The following is a 17,953-nucleotide window of genomic DNA, read 5'->3' as shown; positions in this document are numbered from 1 at the left end:
GGATTTTACAACTGTGATTATTTTGAATATTTCTGTGTTTAACACAATATAAATTAAATATATTGACTAAATGAGCACAGATTATCAGTATAAATCCTTTATTCTCATTTGTAACATCTTAGGTAGGTAATAAGAATCAAAAAAGTCTGTACAATTTTTAGGAGATAAGGAGATTTGTGAAGAGAGAATATTACTTGTGGTTTAGGACTTAGGTTAGCTAACTTGTAGATATGAAGCTTTTACTTAGCTTTAAATCTTTTGTTTATGTTTTAACGATTAAACGCATCAATAAATGAATAAGGTCGATGTTGTGAAAGTGCGACTTAGAATTGGAAATCACCGGCTGCGTACATACTTACGCATATCGTTTTGCATCAATGAATTTCAACGTCGCCTAAATTCAAATAGGAATTGTAATAACAAAACCTTTTTGTATTTATCTACTTTATGCATTAAAAACTTGAAATTTACAGTTTCTGTAGAAATACTTACAGTAAGGTCGGGGTACTTTGGCCCATGGGATTAAATCAGTCATGGTTTTATTATTGCTTTGAGAATATGGCTCTTTGCCATGTGGTTGGTGTTAATTGATCGATCACACTTTTATGTTTTTAATTAACAATTTATTTTACGTTTTCGTATGGTTTTTATGTGGTCTTTATGGTATTATACGAAAAATTTAGCACAGAAATCAATGCGATATTTTACAATCAAGATATTTTCTATATTAAAACATAGATCATACTCGTCAAACTGAACAACATAAGTTCAGCGACTATTAAATAATTAGTTTTTTTAATTTTTATTACACTTTTAAGTTTTCCAAAGAAGCAATGTAAAGCAAAATGCTTGATGTTTGTACCGTGACAGGCGACGTCCAGTTGTGTTCTAGGATGGCGTGCATTGATTCAGTATTTTTAATTTGTAATGAAAAATGGAAATATTTAAAGACTCCATTATTTTATAAATCGTAAATTTAATACCTACTGGTCGTTATTCAGTCAGTTCATTTTCTTCTAAAAATGACCAAGCGCAACTGACAAGAACACAATGCAAGAACAATTACGAGTGTAGAGTTAGAAATTAACCAGAATTACGGACTTAGCAAAATATACTCATATTTTTTTTTATTTGACTGGATGGCAAACGAGCAAGTGGGTCTCCTGATGGTAAGAGATCCCAACTGCCCATAAACATCTGCAACACCAGGGGTATTGCAGATGCGTTGATAACCTAGAGGCCTAAGACGGGATACCTCAAGTGCCAGTAATTTCACCGGCTGTCTTACTCTCCACGCCGAAACACAACAGTGCAAGCACTGCTGTTTCTCGGCAGGATTAGCGAGCAAGATGGTGGTAGCAATCCGGGCGGACCTTGCACAAGGTCCTACCGCCTGCAAATTAACTTGAAAACCACCTTCGCTATTTTTATGGAAGCCCATACTTATTGTAAAAATTAATTAATGCAGATATGCAGATCGCGCTAGTAGCGGTCTGATTCGTGTTTGATATCGGATAAAACTGATAGCACGTCATACAGTGCAAAATTGACGTGATACAACAGATAGGTAGCAATATTCACAAAGTTTTACGCAAATTATTTACCAAAGTCAGACTTAGTAAATAAAGATTTTTTTGAACTAGGAGCCTGATTTCTGATATTCAATAATCCAAAATACACTAAAGTGGTTAAAAATTGGGCTGAATTTTATAAATAAATAGATACTTAATTGATTTTACCAGTTTCGAGCAGAGTTATCAGAACATTACAGCTCTGAATTGTATTGTATTTTGTAAATCCTGTAATAAATAAATAAGTGGGGAGAGCCTAGTGACTAATGACATCTAACAGAGAATCGTGGGTTCGAGCTTACAATTATGAGTTACGAAATTTTATTATTGTTATGTATTATTATTTATATTATCAGGCAGACAGTTGGAAGCAAGTTGCAAGTTGGTTGGTTGGATAGGTGCCTATATAATTTTGTATGAGATTGCAATTAAAACATACCGTGAATTTTTAAACCTACACTTGATAATCGGCAATTCAATGGTGTATAAATGGTGTAAGAGGAGACCTAAGAGGAGAGGAGAGCCCAGCAGTGGGACGCATACGAGAGATGTGGAGCGAGTAAACACCCAAAAATAGCGCTACTGTTTTGTTCAAGGAAATGCGCAAAATATAAATAAACAAATTTATTATTCAATAGACATCATTGTGAGTTAAGTTGCGGTGCAGCAATAATGTTATAGTTGCGGTTAGTTGCATCATCGATTGTAAAATTGTAAAAAACAATCGATGTATCGTAAAGATGGGCTTCCATTGAGACGGAGCGGAGACTTACAGGTGTGGTTTTGTAAATGTACTTCGTCCAGGGTGTTGTGGCTGCGCTAATGCGCGTCGCGTCTTTTTTTATACATCATACTGTCCTTAGTGTCAAACCGAATATTCGATTTCAGTTTTGAAGTAAGGACAGTGATAATACGTCACTTGACGGGATTCACGTAATAACCACGCCCAAGTTTTATTTATTTATTTGACAAAACGTAACTGGGCGTCAACAAGTAAAGCACTACTTATCTGTCCGCCATATCACAACAATTAGCGTTGGTTCCTACCGTCACTCGGTGGAGATTTCATTTTAATTTGAAGTATGTCTGCTCGCGTCGAAGTGTTAATAAACTGGAGATTTGATTCAGTTGATTTCGGTTGAAAGTCTGGCGACACTAGGACTGAAACCGAAACCTCTAGGCTTTCGTGCAGCGCTCGGGAGCAATCGGCAACTAATTTCCAGTAATGTGATTTGTCAATTCTACACATCTCCGCTTCTATGGAAGTGCACCCTAAAAGTCATTCACACCGTATTGGTGCGTATTTGATTGAGAGAATATAATACCTACGTCAAATGAGTAGAGTACTCGTTGACGCATGCTCTCAATGAAATGGGCCGTTTATATAAATAACAAAAATGAATTTAGAATATTATCGTCCGGTCGTGTCTTGTGATGATAAACTGAGTTGACTTTCCGAGTTTGTTTCGTCAAGTACATGTTTCAGGGATTTTATTAATTTAATTTTATTAATTTAATTATTTTTTTGGCTGATTTCGTCATTTTAATAAACAGATTCAACGATTTGATCATATGACTGATTTTTCTGGGCAAATGATAAAACTGATGAATTCGCCATTTTAACAACCTGCATGATTTGTTCAAATCTCTGTTTTGAACATATTAATGTTCAAATACCTTAATTATCTAAAAAAATATTCATACATGGTTTTTTTTCCTTCCTACACTACTCACACATGGAATTTGTACCATGTCAGTTGCGCTTTGCCGTTTTAAAAAGAAAATCAGAACTGCCAAAATAACAGGCAGTATTAAACAGCGTTTCCATCAAAGATGTGTGAGGAATATGGTTTTTCATTAACCAATAGAAACGCTTCATTTACCTCGCCTCGCTCCGCTCAGCTGTTTCCACCAGCGATGTGTGAGGATGTGTTGCGAGGAATATCTTCATTTATTTCGCCTCGCTCCGCTCAGCTGTTACCAGAGATGTGCTGTGCGAGGATGTGTAAATGAAGCGTTTCTATTGGTTAATGAAAAACACATCCCTCGCATCGCAACACGTCCTCGCACATTATTGGTGGAAACGCTGCTTTACATTAACTAAATAACATGCAACCTCGCTAAAAATATTGAATTGGCGTTGTTTGTATGTGAAGGTATTTAAACAGAGCACAAAACTACTTTCAGGTTTTCAGTTATTTAATTTACAGCTCATAAAACATAATACAAAAATAGGTGTTGTACTTTTTTTTTGTCTCGAAGTCAAAGTCAAAGTCAAAATATCTTTATTCAATTTAGGCTACAACAAGCACTTATGAATGTCAAAAAAAATCTACCACCGGTTCGGAAAAACCTCTGCTGAGAAGAATCCGGCAAGAAACTCAACGAGGTATATATATATTTTTTAAAACAGATTTACAATATTATTAAATGATATGTATACATCACAAGTATTTAACACAACTTTATTTTTAACACAGTAGGTTCGCTCGCTTCCTTTTAACACCGGGTGTGGCCTGTAGCACTAGCAAATAATTAAAACATAGATCGTACTCGTCAAACTGAACAACATTAGTTCTTCGACTTGTATGTGACTGAGTGCGTCAACTCCTACTGGCTCCGGCAGAATATCAGCGCTGTGACAGCAATGTCGCAGCACATGCTGAGTCGGCGCCTTTTCGCGGCTGTGCCGTGACAACTTAATTTAAATATGTAACAATTTGAATCGTTGTTTGTGAATTGTCATCACTATCTATCTATCTATCGACTTTTAAAAATAATGGAGTCTTTGTATTTTCCTTTTTTCATACAAATTAAATACTGCTATCAATGTACGCCATCCTAGAACACAACTGACGTCGCCTGTCACGCCTAGCACGAACATCAAACATTTTGCTTTACATTGCTGTGTGTAATAAAAATTAAAAAACTAATTATCTTTAAAAGTCGCTAAACTAGTCGCTACTTGTTGTTCATTTTGACGAGTACATCTATGTTTTAATTATTTGCTCATATAACAAATGAATTCTGCTGATCCCATTACCAAGTTGCATATTAGAAATGTAGACTTTAGATAGTCTAATGTATTTGAACTAATTTATAGGGTGCCTACGTGCAGACTGTCATTTGTTATTTTTAGTTTCTTCATTTCAACCAGGCTAACAGTTAGTTACTAATTAGTTAATTGCATTCACTAGACGTATTTTGGTGTTTAATCGAAGAAAACATACTTATTCTAAGTCACGATACTTGGAGGGGAGGAAACAACAGTCGTGCGGTGCTTTTCCGGTGGTAAATTGCATAAAGAAATAACTTTTTAAATCTAGTTGCTACTACTTTTACTCGCGGCTTCATTTTCGTAAACTATATGACCTAAGTGGCGGGATTTTACTAAATTAACATGTGAATTTTCATATAAGTAATATGCGTGCAAAATTGGGACTTTATAGCGGAGCCGTTTTAGTGTGAAACACTACAAAGACACTATAGTTATTTGTGTCACAAGGGAGCAAAATGGTGTATTTACGGCGAGGGCGTACATTGAATCCAGAATGTAGGGAAGGATTCTACAATAGAATCCTGAGCGTAGCGAGGGATTATAAAGTAGAATCCTGAGCGTAATGAGGGATTCAAGTGTTAACGCCCAAGATGAAAATAATTTTGCTCTCGAGTCGCTCATACAACTTTTCACACCGAGCATTAAGAAACTTGAAAAAAATAAATTTTATATATTATTAAAGAACAACCAGCATAGAAAATGGAGTGGCTTACCATTATCAACTTGAAAAAATGGCATTTGCAATAAAACACTTAGAAAAGCCTTGAACAGAAAAGTTGTACTTTGCTCCCTCTCGTCAGGGAGGAAAAGTTACTTTTCCGAAGGAGAGGTGTGAAAAGGTACTTTTTATACCGAAATTCTCATTCATCGGGATAAAATTACGAAATCTAGGTAGAGCCATAAAATTTAGCACTGTTTTTTATAATGCAATGTCAATAAAGACCACGACGTTAATTTTGGTAATTTGTACAATCTAGGAATTTTAATTAAAATGCTGGATCTAATGATTTACGCGTACGAAGCCACCGCGGGTATGTAAATACGAGTACACATATTTACCTGTGCCTGTTTCACATTATTCCAGTAAAATCGTGCCAGTAGCAATACACTGCGGGGTTACAATACAAACGCGGCAACTCGAGCGCAAGGCAAACTGCCGCACCTACTGTCCTTTTCTAAAGCGTGTAACCATATATTTTCACCCCTCCCAAAAAAGGGTTAAAAGTTTGACGCCAAATGTCTGTCAGTAACTTTGTACACAGCTCTCGACTCTAATTCGGTTTTTCACATGAAAGCGAGTTTCTTTGCGATGATTTTTACTTTTTTTTCACTTTTTGTTTCTTTGTGGTGGAAATGGCAATTTCAGGAGTTTTTCAACTTTTATAAGTAAGATTATCACACGACTGCCTGGCAGTACTGACTTTAGGTGTAGCGGAAGGAAGAAAATCTGGCCATTTGATAGGTACCAGTTGAACCATTTGATTCCTGACCCACCGTAGAACGTTGTCACAGTACGTGTCACTATGAAATCCCTTGTATCCCTTTTTTTCACGGTCTGTTATGACTGTGTACGTCGAAGTTTATGTGTTTTCTGTTTTTGTGTGCGTGTTTTGAAAAATAAAGTATTATCTTATCTTATCCTTGTCAAGCAATGCTATTTCAATGTGACTTTTTCTACGAAAAGGTTCCACTGTGGATCAGAATTCAGTTGGTTCGATAGCACTCCATTACTTGGGCAATCGATAGGGTAAAAACTAAAAATAAATCTTTTCAGATCCACGAAGCCATCGCAGTGAACGACCTCGACAAACAAAAGCAAATGTGTGCACAATTGCGAACAGTCAAACCCACTTCTAAATGTGCAAAAGAACTGTTTGATATAGAAAATTGATCGCGATGGATTTAACGACGGTTGTGCCGGACACCATGCTGAATGCAACGACGCATGCGCCGGAGATGATCCAAAGCTTTATAAATGTTACCGTGAAGAACTGTCCCGGGAGCCAGGGGGGACAGATGTTCCTGACTATTTTAAAGGTAAAGCTGTTATTAATTATGCTCCATATAAATATTTATGTATAAAACAGGTTTGAAAAAGTGAAAAAATATAAATAGTCACGAGAAAACATGACGATAACAATATTGGATATAACTATAGTTAACACTGCGATTTTCTATTAATAAATAGAAAACCGGCGAAGAGCGTGTCGGACACGCCCAAGATAGGGTTCCGTAGCCATTATGAAAAAAATCAAGTAATATTATGTGCGTTACTACAATCTTAAAATCTATTACCAGGGAAAGAGCGCATCTTCATGGCACTTACGTCCTTTTGTTGAGAAGCGCAGTTTTTCGGCAATAACTCAAAACGGTATATCCGATCATGTTGAAACCAATTTTCGTTGAAAGTATATTAACCTGTCCTCTCCCAGAGGCACAAATTTGTGCCCAAATTCCTTTCATCCTGTTATCCTGGGAGATGACAGATTAAGCGATACCTTTCCATATTTTTTGGACAAACGGTTTACAAGATACAATGTTTTCTACTTTGGGAGCGATTATTTCCGGAAATCTTCACTTAATCAAAAAAGTTTTTGAGAAACCTTACTATCTTTTCAAAAGAACTGTCGAACTATGTGCCACACGTTGATGCAAATTATTTATTTTTTTAATTTCTGTTACGTGTATGGAGTGTAAATATTTATTTTTGTAATTTAACTACAAAACTAAATAGCGGCTTTGACAAGACATCTGTACTCCAAATTTCATTGATATACATCTTGTAGTTTTCGAGTAAAATGCCTGTGACATACGGACGGACAGACAGACAGACAGACAGACGGACTTGACGAAACTATAAGAGGTCCATTTCTGCCTTTTTATCTCCAGAACCCTAAAAAAAACGAGTTAAAGCTAAATATAAGCTTAAGCTAAATAAATAAAGAGTAGGTACTCGTAAGCCTAATGGCTCTACCTATGACCTCTCAAGCAGAGGGTCGTAGGTCTCGGCTCGCATTTTCGAGTTTTAAATTTACCATGAGCTTAAAAACGGCCAAATACCTACCTACGGAGAAATTCAATAGGTGTGTGAAGTTCCCAATACGCTCTGAGCTCGCGTAGGAACTACCCTACTACTGCCCATGCCCATACACCCCGACTATCCTAGCTCATCTACCCTACCCTGGCCTACTGTCCAAGCACCTTCATTATAAGAGGAGGCCTTTGTCCTGCAGCAGAACGTTATAGATATAGGTAGGACGAGACGAAATAACATAAATGAATGAAATCGATACCTTTCTGGCGCGCCACATCACGCGTCCGTCAATAATTATGGCAGCCTCAGGCATGGTCCTGCCGCGAATGCGCGATCGTCGTAGGTTCGCGCGAATTTTAAGAAGAAGAAGGAGAAGATTGATTTATTTGCCAACATGAACTATACAGGATAGGCACACAGAATACAAATAAACAATAAACTAATAAAAAATGCGTTTGCCAGTCCCTTGCACTGTGTGGCAATAGGAACAGGCTCAGCTTATGCTGCGCTTGCTCAGAAGCTGCCAGCGCTGGTTTTCAGCCTGCCCCCGTTGACTCAGGCTAGCTAGAATGGCTATAGCAGGTAGATTGGCACGCAAAGTAAAAAAATAAAAAACAATAAAATTAAATATCAACACATAAATACTCCATAAGTAGTCATTTTAATCGCGCGATTGTCAGTTACGACACCTATTCGTGTTCAAATATTTTTGATCGCGCATTCGCGTTCTCTCAGGACGATGCCTTAAACTGAGCTCTCACTGATGCGTTTGTTTCTGTAGGTGGTGTACGCAGTGGGCATCATCGGCAACAGCGTGGCCATCGTGTGCCTGAGGAGGGGGGAGAAGAGGGTACGGAACCGGAAGCATCTGCTGCTGCTCACGTCATTGGCTTCGAACGACCTCGTCGCTTTGGTGAGGACTCTTCTTAAGCTGTGGTGTAAAACTGAGCCATGGCCCTTTTGCACTACTGCAGCCTCCACTGCAGCGTCTGCAGCGCACACAAACAATGGAAAATGTTTACTTTTAAGTTAGGACTGTTCTTTTTTAATTTCTGTAATTTTGATTGTGTGTGTGTCTCTACCTATCTAAAAATATCAAACCTCCTAACGCCCAAGTCAAATTTTCGATTTATGAACATCAAACTTTGTCATTTGGGCCAATCAACTATTTTACCCACACTTTGGGCGTCTCCTGCGTTACCAAAATTGTCTCTAGCGTTACCTAAAAATCGTACTTTCAACAAGATAGGTATTACACGGTTTAATAGGTTGAACTTACGTAGGATGGCATGTATTCATGTACACCATCTATTAAATTACAGAAAAACATGTTTACTTACAAAAATCTGCAATGGTTTGAAAAATGTCGCGGATAGATTAGTGTGGGTAAAAAAGTTGATTGGTCCATTACAATAAGAATAAGTCCTTTATAAAGGACTATGGGCGTTAGGAGGTTATCATACATTTCTTTGGAATGAGCTAAATTTATGTTTTATTTTATGCCCATATTGCTACAATACGAGTAAGCACTATTTTTTTCTTTTAAACCCCCCCACCATATTATTTTTTGCAGACGCCTTATTATTAAACTATGCCATTCCGACAGTTGTACTTAAGCTCGATCAACATTACAATATCGTGTTGTAGCTTTCCAAAAGGTATAACCGACATGTGACCCATTTCAAAGATGCATTTCAACAAAAGAAATATGATTCCACCCGATATGAGAGTCGCAGCAATGAGGGCTATCATTTTTTATCTCACTAGATGGCGCACTGTTGCGTGAGGTTTTTAAGTATGGCTTTCAAAGTCTGTTATTACGGGCGTGAAAACAAAGTTTAGATTAAAATCATATTTAATACACTTTAAAACCGTACCATAAAAATATCGAGCATGCCACAGTGTTGCATAGTCCCCGTTTTTTCGGAAAAAAAGGAGACAAAGGTTCCGAAGACAAAACTGTCTCAAAACACAGACATTCATTGCCCCGAAACGCATATTTGCCATAATTAATTACAGATATTGCAAAATATTCATAAAATTATTCTAATTATAAATAATCCCGCGTAGCTCACCCAAAAACTATGAGATTTGACATTTCGGAGACCTCACGCTACACTAGCGCCTCTAGTGGCGAATTCATACGCGATAGCCCTCATTGGGTCACGGCTGAATATCGCGACTACCCTCAAACATCAAACAAACAGAAATTAAATCCCCGCGTTGTGAGCGGATGATGGTACGAACAATGTGATTGTTACAGTAATTACGACAAATATATTATATTAACTGTATAGGTACAGCTAATCAAAATAACAGCAATGGCAAACGTTCTAGATTAAACGTTACCTACGATACAAATACTTTACGAATTTCAATATCTCTGACAATTTGTAAAATGCTTCCGCTTGAAAATCTAACGACTTCCTAAGTGCTTTATGTACTTATAAATAAGTTAATGAATTATAAGGTAAATGTACGAGTGCTCGTCGCTCTGTCCCAATAGTTGGCATCTTTATTCTTATGTTATTAGCCATAGAGATGACAGCAGGGTGTCGTCTATTGGGCATTAGCGTGTCGAGCACGGACGTTTACCTTATTAAAACTAATTTTGTATCACGTTCAAAAATTCACTGTATACAGTAAATTCTATGTCAAAGGTATTTTTATATTTTAGTGCCTTGTCACGGTACAACATTATAGGCCTTTTGACTTTTTTTAATTATTGATATAAGAAGGAGGAAAACGAGCAAGCGGGTTATCGGAAATGATCATCACCGCCCATGAATACCTACACACAAGGAGAGTCACTGATCTGTTGCCGGCATTTAAAGCAAAAAAATAAGTACTCAGTATAATTTACTACAAAAAAGTTCAAATAGCGGCAAGGTAGAAGATCTCTAAGGTACCTACCTCTTTGAACTTGACTGTATGTACAGTCGAACAAATAGAATCATGATCATGACCCAGGGTGGAACTTTTTAATAATCAATTTCACTATAATCATAGTACAAAATCGTAGTAGTAGTAATCGTAGTGACAAAAGTATGAGATGTTAACATGACATTAATTTGACGACCGGATGGCTAAGTGGCTAGAGCACCTGACTACGAAGCTTGAGGTCCTGGGTTCGAATCCCGGCCGGGGCAGATATTTGTGTAAATAACACTAATGTTTGTTCTCGGGTCTTGGATGTTTAATATGTATTTATCTTTATAAGTATGTTTATCCGTTGCCTAGTATCCATAGTACAAGCTTTGCTTAGTTTGGGACTAGGTCAATTGGTGTCAAGTGTCCCATGATATTTATTTTTATTTATATTTATATTAGTAGCACAAAGGTTCCACCCTGGGTTGCGATTCATTTTGTTCGACTATGCATGTCATTTTCGGACGAATTTTACACATTATCCAATATACTTAGATATTTATCGTGTGCTGTAGATAGTAAAAACAATAATGAATATCCTACCTGATGAAGCAGACGTCTGCTAACCATGAATAACTCCAGCCATCATCGCGCTGGAGCCAAATCCTCAGCGCAAACACCGCTTTATTGCTCTTTCATTAACTGATCCTTATTTACGTCTCCCGCCGAGGATTTTCCCGGCGCGTTTTGGTATTTCACATATATTTTACCACCCACGACAGAAAATATTTACGTTGATACAAATGAATCACGATTTATTCGGAGACGTGAGCAGGGCTTACACTACCGGATTCAGATAGTTAAGGCTACTATATCGTACCCATATTTGTCATATTAACAGTGTTTTTTTAGTCGTAAAGGTGATTTTCCACCGGCGAGTGTATGCATTCTCGTGCGCCTCGCCTCGCCGGTAGAAAATCACCTTAACAACATGAAGTTTGAAATTATTTATAATTTATTTCATAATAGCACAACCAGACCAGAACGAACATAATGAACATAGGTAACAACTATAGGTAAGAAACAATAGCAGAAGACATAAAAATACTTTAGCATATCCATTCGTAAATGTAGCATTTTTCAGAGATGACCACACAACGTCTAAGTAGGGCCTGCTCTAGCTGGTGCGGGTGCACTTCGCGGGCGCACGCGCGCTGCTCATACAATTTTTAAATATTGTACCTACAGACGTCCACTCGCTCCGTACAAACCGCGTCAGGGTTTCAGAACGTTCTGTCCGTTTCCCAAAACATCCGTTCCCGTCACTACCTTTTCCAAAATAATCCGTTTCCCGATATAAGTGTTTCCCAAAACGTGCTTCTCCCAAAAGATACGTTTGGCCTTGATATTCGTTCCCAAAAAAGACCTAATTCCGAAACGCCCGTTCCCGTCACTACCTTTACTCAAAATGTGCTTCTCCCATAAGATACGTTTGTCTTGATATCCGCTTCCCAAAACACCTGTTGTCGATACGTAGGTATGTGTATTTGTGAAACCCACAGATATAGATTACACTAGATTACGCAAATGCATCTACTTCGCGTGTCCAACCCCGACCAAACGTCGAGGTTGGCCTCATACAAAGACTGACGGCTAACTGACTAATCATGACTAGTGATTGAATCGATCCCCACGACACGGGCGGGCGGCTCATTTGAATCGATTTTGCGCGGACTTTGGGGAATTCACATCGCAAATTCGCTCTTGAGACGTCACAGTAGATATAAAAAAGTGACACGGTTGGTTTTAATATAGATTGAGGTGTTTGTGTTATCTAGTGTAATCTATGTATATCTGTGGTGAAACCTCTTTACGATGCAAATGAGAAACGGATCTTATGGCATATGGATGCTACGAGAAACGGGTCTTTTGGCATACGATCGATTTAGAAAACTGTTATTTTGGAACGGGTGTTTTGGGAAAAGGATGGAATTATGGAACATTCCGAAACCCGCGTCAGCTTACGTAGACCTTCTAAGCAAGTTAGAACGCATTAAAGGAGCCAGTGGTCGTCAAGGAGTCACCCAGTACTATGTTGACCTTCGTTTGTACAGGTGGGCATGATGGCGTCCATGGTGGCAGCGTCGTATGCGCCGTGGGTGCGCGAGACGCGCGCCTACTGCATCATCCGCGTCGTGCTGCGCGTCTTCGGCATCGGCAGCGTCTGCATCGCCGTCACCATGGCGCTGGAGCGCTACCTCGCGCTGACCAGACCCTTCCTGTACCAGAAGGTAAAGCGCTTCTGATTTATGATAGCCTGGTACCATCAGCCAAATAAGTGGTCTATCAATTTTTAAACAAGTTCCTGTCAAATGAATATGTCGCTAAAGTGGGTGACACTCTTTCCCGGCCCGGATAATACCGGGATGGAAATACCGACCCTGTTTTTCGTGTACACGCCCATAGAAGCTCCTGTCAGTTTTTCATTTGCATTTGCCGGTGGGCAATATCTGCCTGCATCACCGTTATTTTAATATGGCGCCGGAGCGGTATCTCGCACTGAACAGACCCTTCCTGTACCAGAAGGTGAGGCGCTTCTGATTTATGATAGCCTGGTAGTCGAAAAGCATCGGCATGCGTCTGCATCGCCGTCACCATGGCGCTGGAGCGGTACCTCGCGTTGACAAGACCTTTCCTCTACCAGAAGATAAGACGCTTCTGATTTATGATAGCCTGGTAGTTCAGAAGCATCGGCAGCATCAGTCACAGTTAAGAAATGTGACCTCAACTAATTCAATTAGACATTTGCACAAATAGACATAGACAGTCATCTTCAGATTTCACCATCAGTTTTAAATTTTTTTGGAATCTTTTTTTGACTTTCGGATGTCGTGTTGACTGAATTATTGCAACACTCATCAGGCCGATCGATGATAGACAGTCGCTTACCTACTTCAGAATAAGTTCGATCCAAACAATATCTGTATTAACCTACAGCTACCCTTTTTTACCTTAACAGTTTACTGGTAATATTTCGATAAAAACCGGAAAACAATCTCATTTAATATGCATTGTTTTCGTTAGATTGTGCCTACTGCCCACTGTTCTAAACAACCCGCTCGTGCGCGGAATGAAAATGAACTGAACGTTAAAGTTTCCTCGACAAATAGTGAACGAGATAAAAACCACGAGGAAGTTTGTATCAGTTTCCATAGTCTAACGAGAGACGTATCCGTTAATACGGCAGTAAGTTGACAATATGAACTTCAGAACATGAACAGTTCAGAGAATTGATTAAATCCCCTGTAATACTATGTTACAATAGAGACTTTATAATATAGGTACTATTTTATAGTAGCGACGTTATGATGAGTAGACTTTGCGAGTTTGTTTCATCAACTCACTGACGTGATTCCGGAATTTTATAGAATCACTAAACAAACCTGGTCAAATGAAAAAATGGGTTCATTTTTTGGCTGATTTCGTCATTTCACTAAACAGATTCAGGGATTTGATTTTGATGAGAAAGTCATTTGTAGATGATTTTTTTTTGGCAAATGATAAAATATATCTTTCTTTCTTTCTTTCTCTCTCTCTCTCTCTCTCTAAAAACGCCTGATCTTATCGCGCTCGCCATTTGCGGCAAATGGCGTATTGTTTCAAAACAAAATGGCGGTGACGTCTGCGTGGGCTCACTTCACTGTCTTAATTAAACCATTAGTGCTATCTCCGGAAATGTGGCGCAATTTCTTACATTTTAGTGTATTTTTAGACTAGATTGTTATTTGTTGACTAGGGAGCTGTCGAAAGGTTTATTTTATTTGTGTATTCTTTGTGTATGTATGTCTATTCCTATGTCCTCTCGTAACTACTCAATGGCGTCATTGGATTCGTCTTGATGACGCAAATGACACTGGTTACATTATATTGTTGAAAAATCAAAATGGCGGATTTTTGACGCCAAATTGTAAGTTTACAAAAAAATATTTTTATTCAAACCTGTCGAGTGGTGTATTAAATGAAAGCTAATAATTAGCCCATTCGAAATATATATGGGTTATAATAGTTTTAATCTACCATTTTCTCAAAACTATTAAAAAGGTGTGAAATAAGTAGCTACTTACCAAAGTTCTAGCCCACTAGACTTGATTTTTTAAGGCAGTCGGGTTTTTGATTTTTTCATTTATTTTTTTATTGACCATCATGTTTTTTAAATCTTCCTCTCCTCTCCTCTTCTCCTCTTAGATCTGCTTATACCGCATTGGCGATTTAACTGCAATGCCGTAAGTATTTTTTGTTGACAAATAAATAAATCTTGCTTTGTAGGCAACCCGCTCATAATCGTAATTATTTATATGTGGTAGAAAAATGACCTTATTTTAGGCCACACGCACATATTTTTGCCACAGTAATAAAACTAATGCAGGGGTCAATACCCTAGTTATTTTGGCACCGACAATATAAAATGAGATCAATCACTATAAACTACTCTGAGTAAAGAGCACATTAAAATTTGCAAGAACAATATTTTGCTCCGATTCATAGTACAAGTTTATTTACGAGACGACATAAAACGAAATGTTGCGGGCATTTCTTTTATGTTTGTATTTTTACTCGTGGATGGGAGAGAGGGTGTAAGGTTTAGGATTGTTTACCGTAGAGTACTAGGTAGGTACCTACTGGATACAGTTTTTGGACGAAACAAATAAGTTTTATACAAGACCTTCAGTAATCTTAGAGAGTATAGCTTTCTCGTATATTATTTCTTTAAAGATCAAATCACTACCTCGAAGACGTCATCGAAAGTAAGGAAGAATTGAGCAGTAGAAAATTATACATCTAACTAATTAGTCTTATAGTTTGGTAGATACATAATATTTTTACCCCTTTGCATGCCCAGTTTTTATTTGATTTCTGTATTTTTACACATTCTCACGAATAATTGTTTTTTCTTTCTTTATTTCCTTTCGAATATAATTTACGGGTAATGTGTTTTCAAATTAGTCACTCATACAAAAACAAGAGCTAAAATCAATAAATACCTAATCTATACATTGTAGCCCACTTGTTACATTGTGTATCGTGTATAACAGAATGTAATCGCGAAAGTCCAAAGTCTTGCTCTTGCCTCCAGTCTCCCATGAGTATGATAACTCTTCCGCTGCGAAATGATAGTTTTTGTGTAAAAAATGAACACTGATAATAAAATATACGTGTTCCGACTTAGTCGCGAGTGAATCAGCCCGGCACGTGACAAGCAAGCAAACGTTGCGTTGCTATAATATAAATCTTTTAAATCTTTTTACGTTCTCTTCATCGTCTGTTCACGTCACTCTCCCTTACCATTACACGGTGGGTAGGATGGCGCCAAGACCGTGGATCACAGTATGATCCCAAAACCACTAAGTGTATTTTCTTTTACTGTATAAAGTAAAAGAAACTACTATACGTTACTAAGTAAGTATACATACGGCTAACGATGGGCCTCATGAGGAAGCTCAAAGTCACTCAGAGGGCTACGGAAAGGGCTATGTTCGGGGTTTCTCGGTGGGATAGAATTAAAAATGATGATATCCGCAGTAGAACTAAGGTTACCGACATAGCCCGAAGAATTGCAAATCTGAAGTGGCAGTGGGCGGGGCACATTGCATTGCTCGCAGGACTGATGACCGATGGGGTCAGAAAGTTCTCGAATGGCGCCCGCGGACCGGGAGACGAGCTGGCGGTGCTTCCAACAAGATGGAGCGACGACCTGGTTAAGATCGCGCGATCGCGGTGGATGCGGAAATCACAAGACCGGTCTGAGTGGGAGCCTTGGGGGAGGCCTATGCCCAGCAGTGGACGTCTTTCGACTGACATGATGATACTTAGTATCGAATTTTTCCCAATTAAATAATCTTTCTCCTTCTTCTTCGTCATATTTCAATTCCACTAGTCCTTACTTGCGGGTTCGCTCGCATCGCATAAGCCATTAAATCTCATAAATGACAAATGCGATTGTGTGTATGTTCTTACAGCGTCTTTAGATTTTTGAGCCCTTAAAGTCAAAGTCAAAGTCAAAATATCTTTATTCAATTTAGGCTATAACAAGCACTTGTGAATGTCAAAAAAATCTACCACCGGTTCGGAAAAACCTCTGTTGAGAAGAATGCGGCAAGAAACTCAGCGAGGTATATTTTTTTTAACAGATTTACAATATTATTAAATGATATCTATAAATCAAAATTATTTAACACAACTTTATTTTTAACACAGTAGGTTCGCTATTTGAAGGGATAGCTAATGCGGATCGGAATTATTTCCAAATATCCCTGTCCATGATATAATCATTACCTTTATAATACGCCTTAAATATTAATGTCTTCTTGACATTAGGCCTGAATTTTGTATCCGTTTCATTTATAATATTTTTGGACTAAACGACTTTTTGGTTTTAGCCAGTCTGTAAGATGGAACTTTAAGCTTCCCTGTGTTTCTATTAGTAGCCTTTGGCTTATTGACGTTAGTGGGAAAATCACATATGTTCTTCCTAACATACATGATTATTTCAAAAACATAAAGCGACGGCAGGGTTAGGACACCTGTTTCCTTAATTATAAATTGCTCTAATTGTTCTCTTTTGTCAGATAAAAATTGACTCAATGTCTGCAGCAGATGTGCTGGAGAAGATTGTGTTTTAGGTCCTAAGGTAATATTATAGGAATCGTCAAAATGCATGCAACTGCCCGCGGGACTCATGTTTGGCCGCCACTTCCGCTGCACAATTAGATGTTTCAACAATATCAAACGTGAATCAGACGCAGAATTTATTTTGTTGTAAATTGTTGACTCTTCAGGCTCAAATGTAATCACGAAATTTTTCACTACTACCTATATAAGTCATGAACTGATAGAAACTAATCTACTCCACGGTTAGATATACAGTCGAGTTCTTAAACATTTGTGGGAAAATTTTAATCAAAAATATGTGAATACGACTCCATGGCTCGCAACTCGCAAGTCCATCAGTACCTAATCAAAGTTAAAATTTCACAAGATGCTAACTAAAGGACGTGGTGGCCGAGTCGTTTGACCTATGGCCTCTCAAGCAGAGGATCGTGGTTTTGAACATGAAGCTACCGTGAGACAAACTCATATTAAATATATTGACCCGGATAACTCACGTCTTAAATCAAAACTCGATTTAAGACGTGAGTTATCCGGGTCAATATATTTAATATCAGAGGATCGTGGATTCAAACCCCGGCTCGCACCTCTGAGTTTTTCGAAATTCATGTGCGAAATTACATATGAAATTTACCACGAGCTTTACGGTGAAGGATAACATCGTGAGGGAACCTGCACAAACCTGCGAAGCAATTCAATGGTGTGTGGGAAGTTCCCAATCCGCACTGGGCACGCGTGGGAACTACGCCCAAGCCC

At 38.2% G+C, this 17,953-nt stretch overlaps 1 protein-coding gene across 2 annotated transcripts in view; it reads left to right on the top strand.

Moving 5' to 3' along the window:
- The window catches only part of LOC141438908 (prostaglandin E2 receptor EP3 subtype), a 44,463-nt gene that overhangs the window by 12,141 nt on the left and 14,369 nt on the right, over nt 1-17,953 (top strand). The window contains exons 1-4 of one of the 2 annotated variants that reach the window (XM_074102962.1): nt 4,734-4,862; nt 6,404-6,666; nt 8,445-8,576; nt 12,646-12,822. In XM_074102962.1, coding sequence (XP_073959063.1) covers nt 6,526-6,666; nt 8,445-8,576; nt 12,646-12,822 — 450 coding nt within the window. In that variant the 5' untranslated portion in view covers nt 4,734-4,862; nt 6,404-6,525. Of the gene's footprint in view, nt 1-4,733; nt 4,863-6,403; nt 6,667-8,444; nt 8,577-12,645; nt 12,823-17,953 lie in introns of those variants that run through there. The other variant, XM_074102963.1, reaches the window with a different exon arrangement.

Source organism: Choristoneura fumiferana, chromosome 20 (genome assembly GCF_025370935.1).
Source record: "Choristoneura fumiferana chromosome 20, NRCan_CFum_1, whole genome shotgun sequence".
Taxonomy (NCBI): domain Eukaryota; kingdom Metazoa; phylum Arthropoda; class Insecta; order Lepidoptera; family Tortricidae; genus Choristoneura; species Choristoneura fumiferana.
The sequence above is the reverse complement of the archived record's forward strand: the minus strand, read 5'-3'. Positions and strand labels throughout refer to the sequence as shown.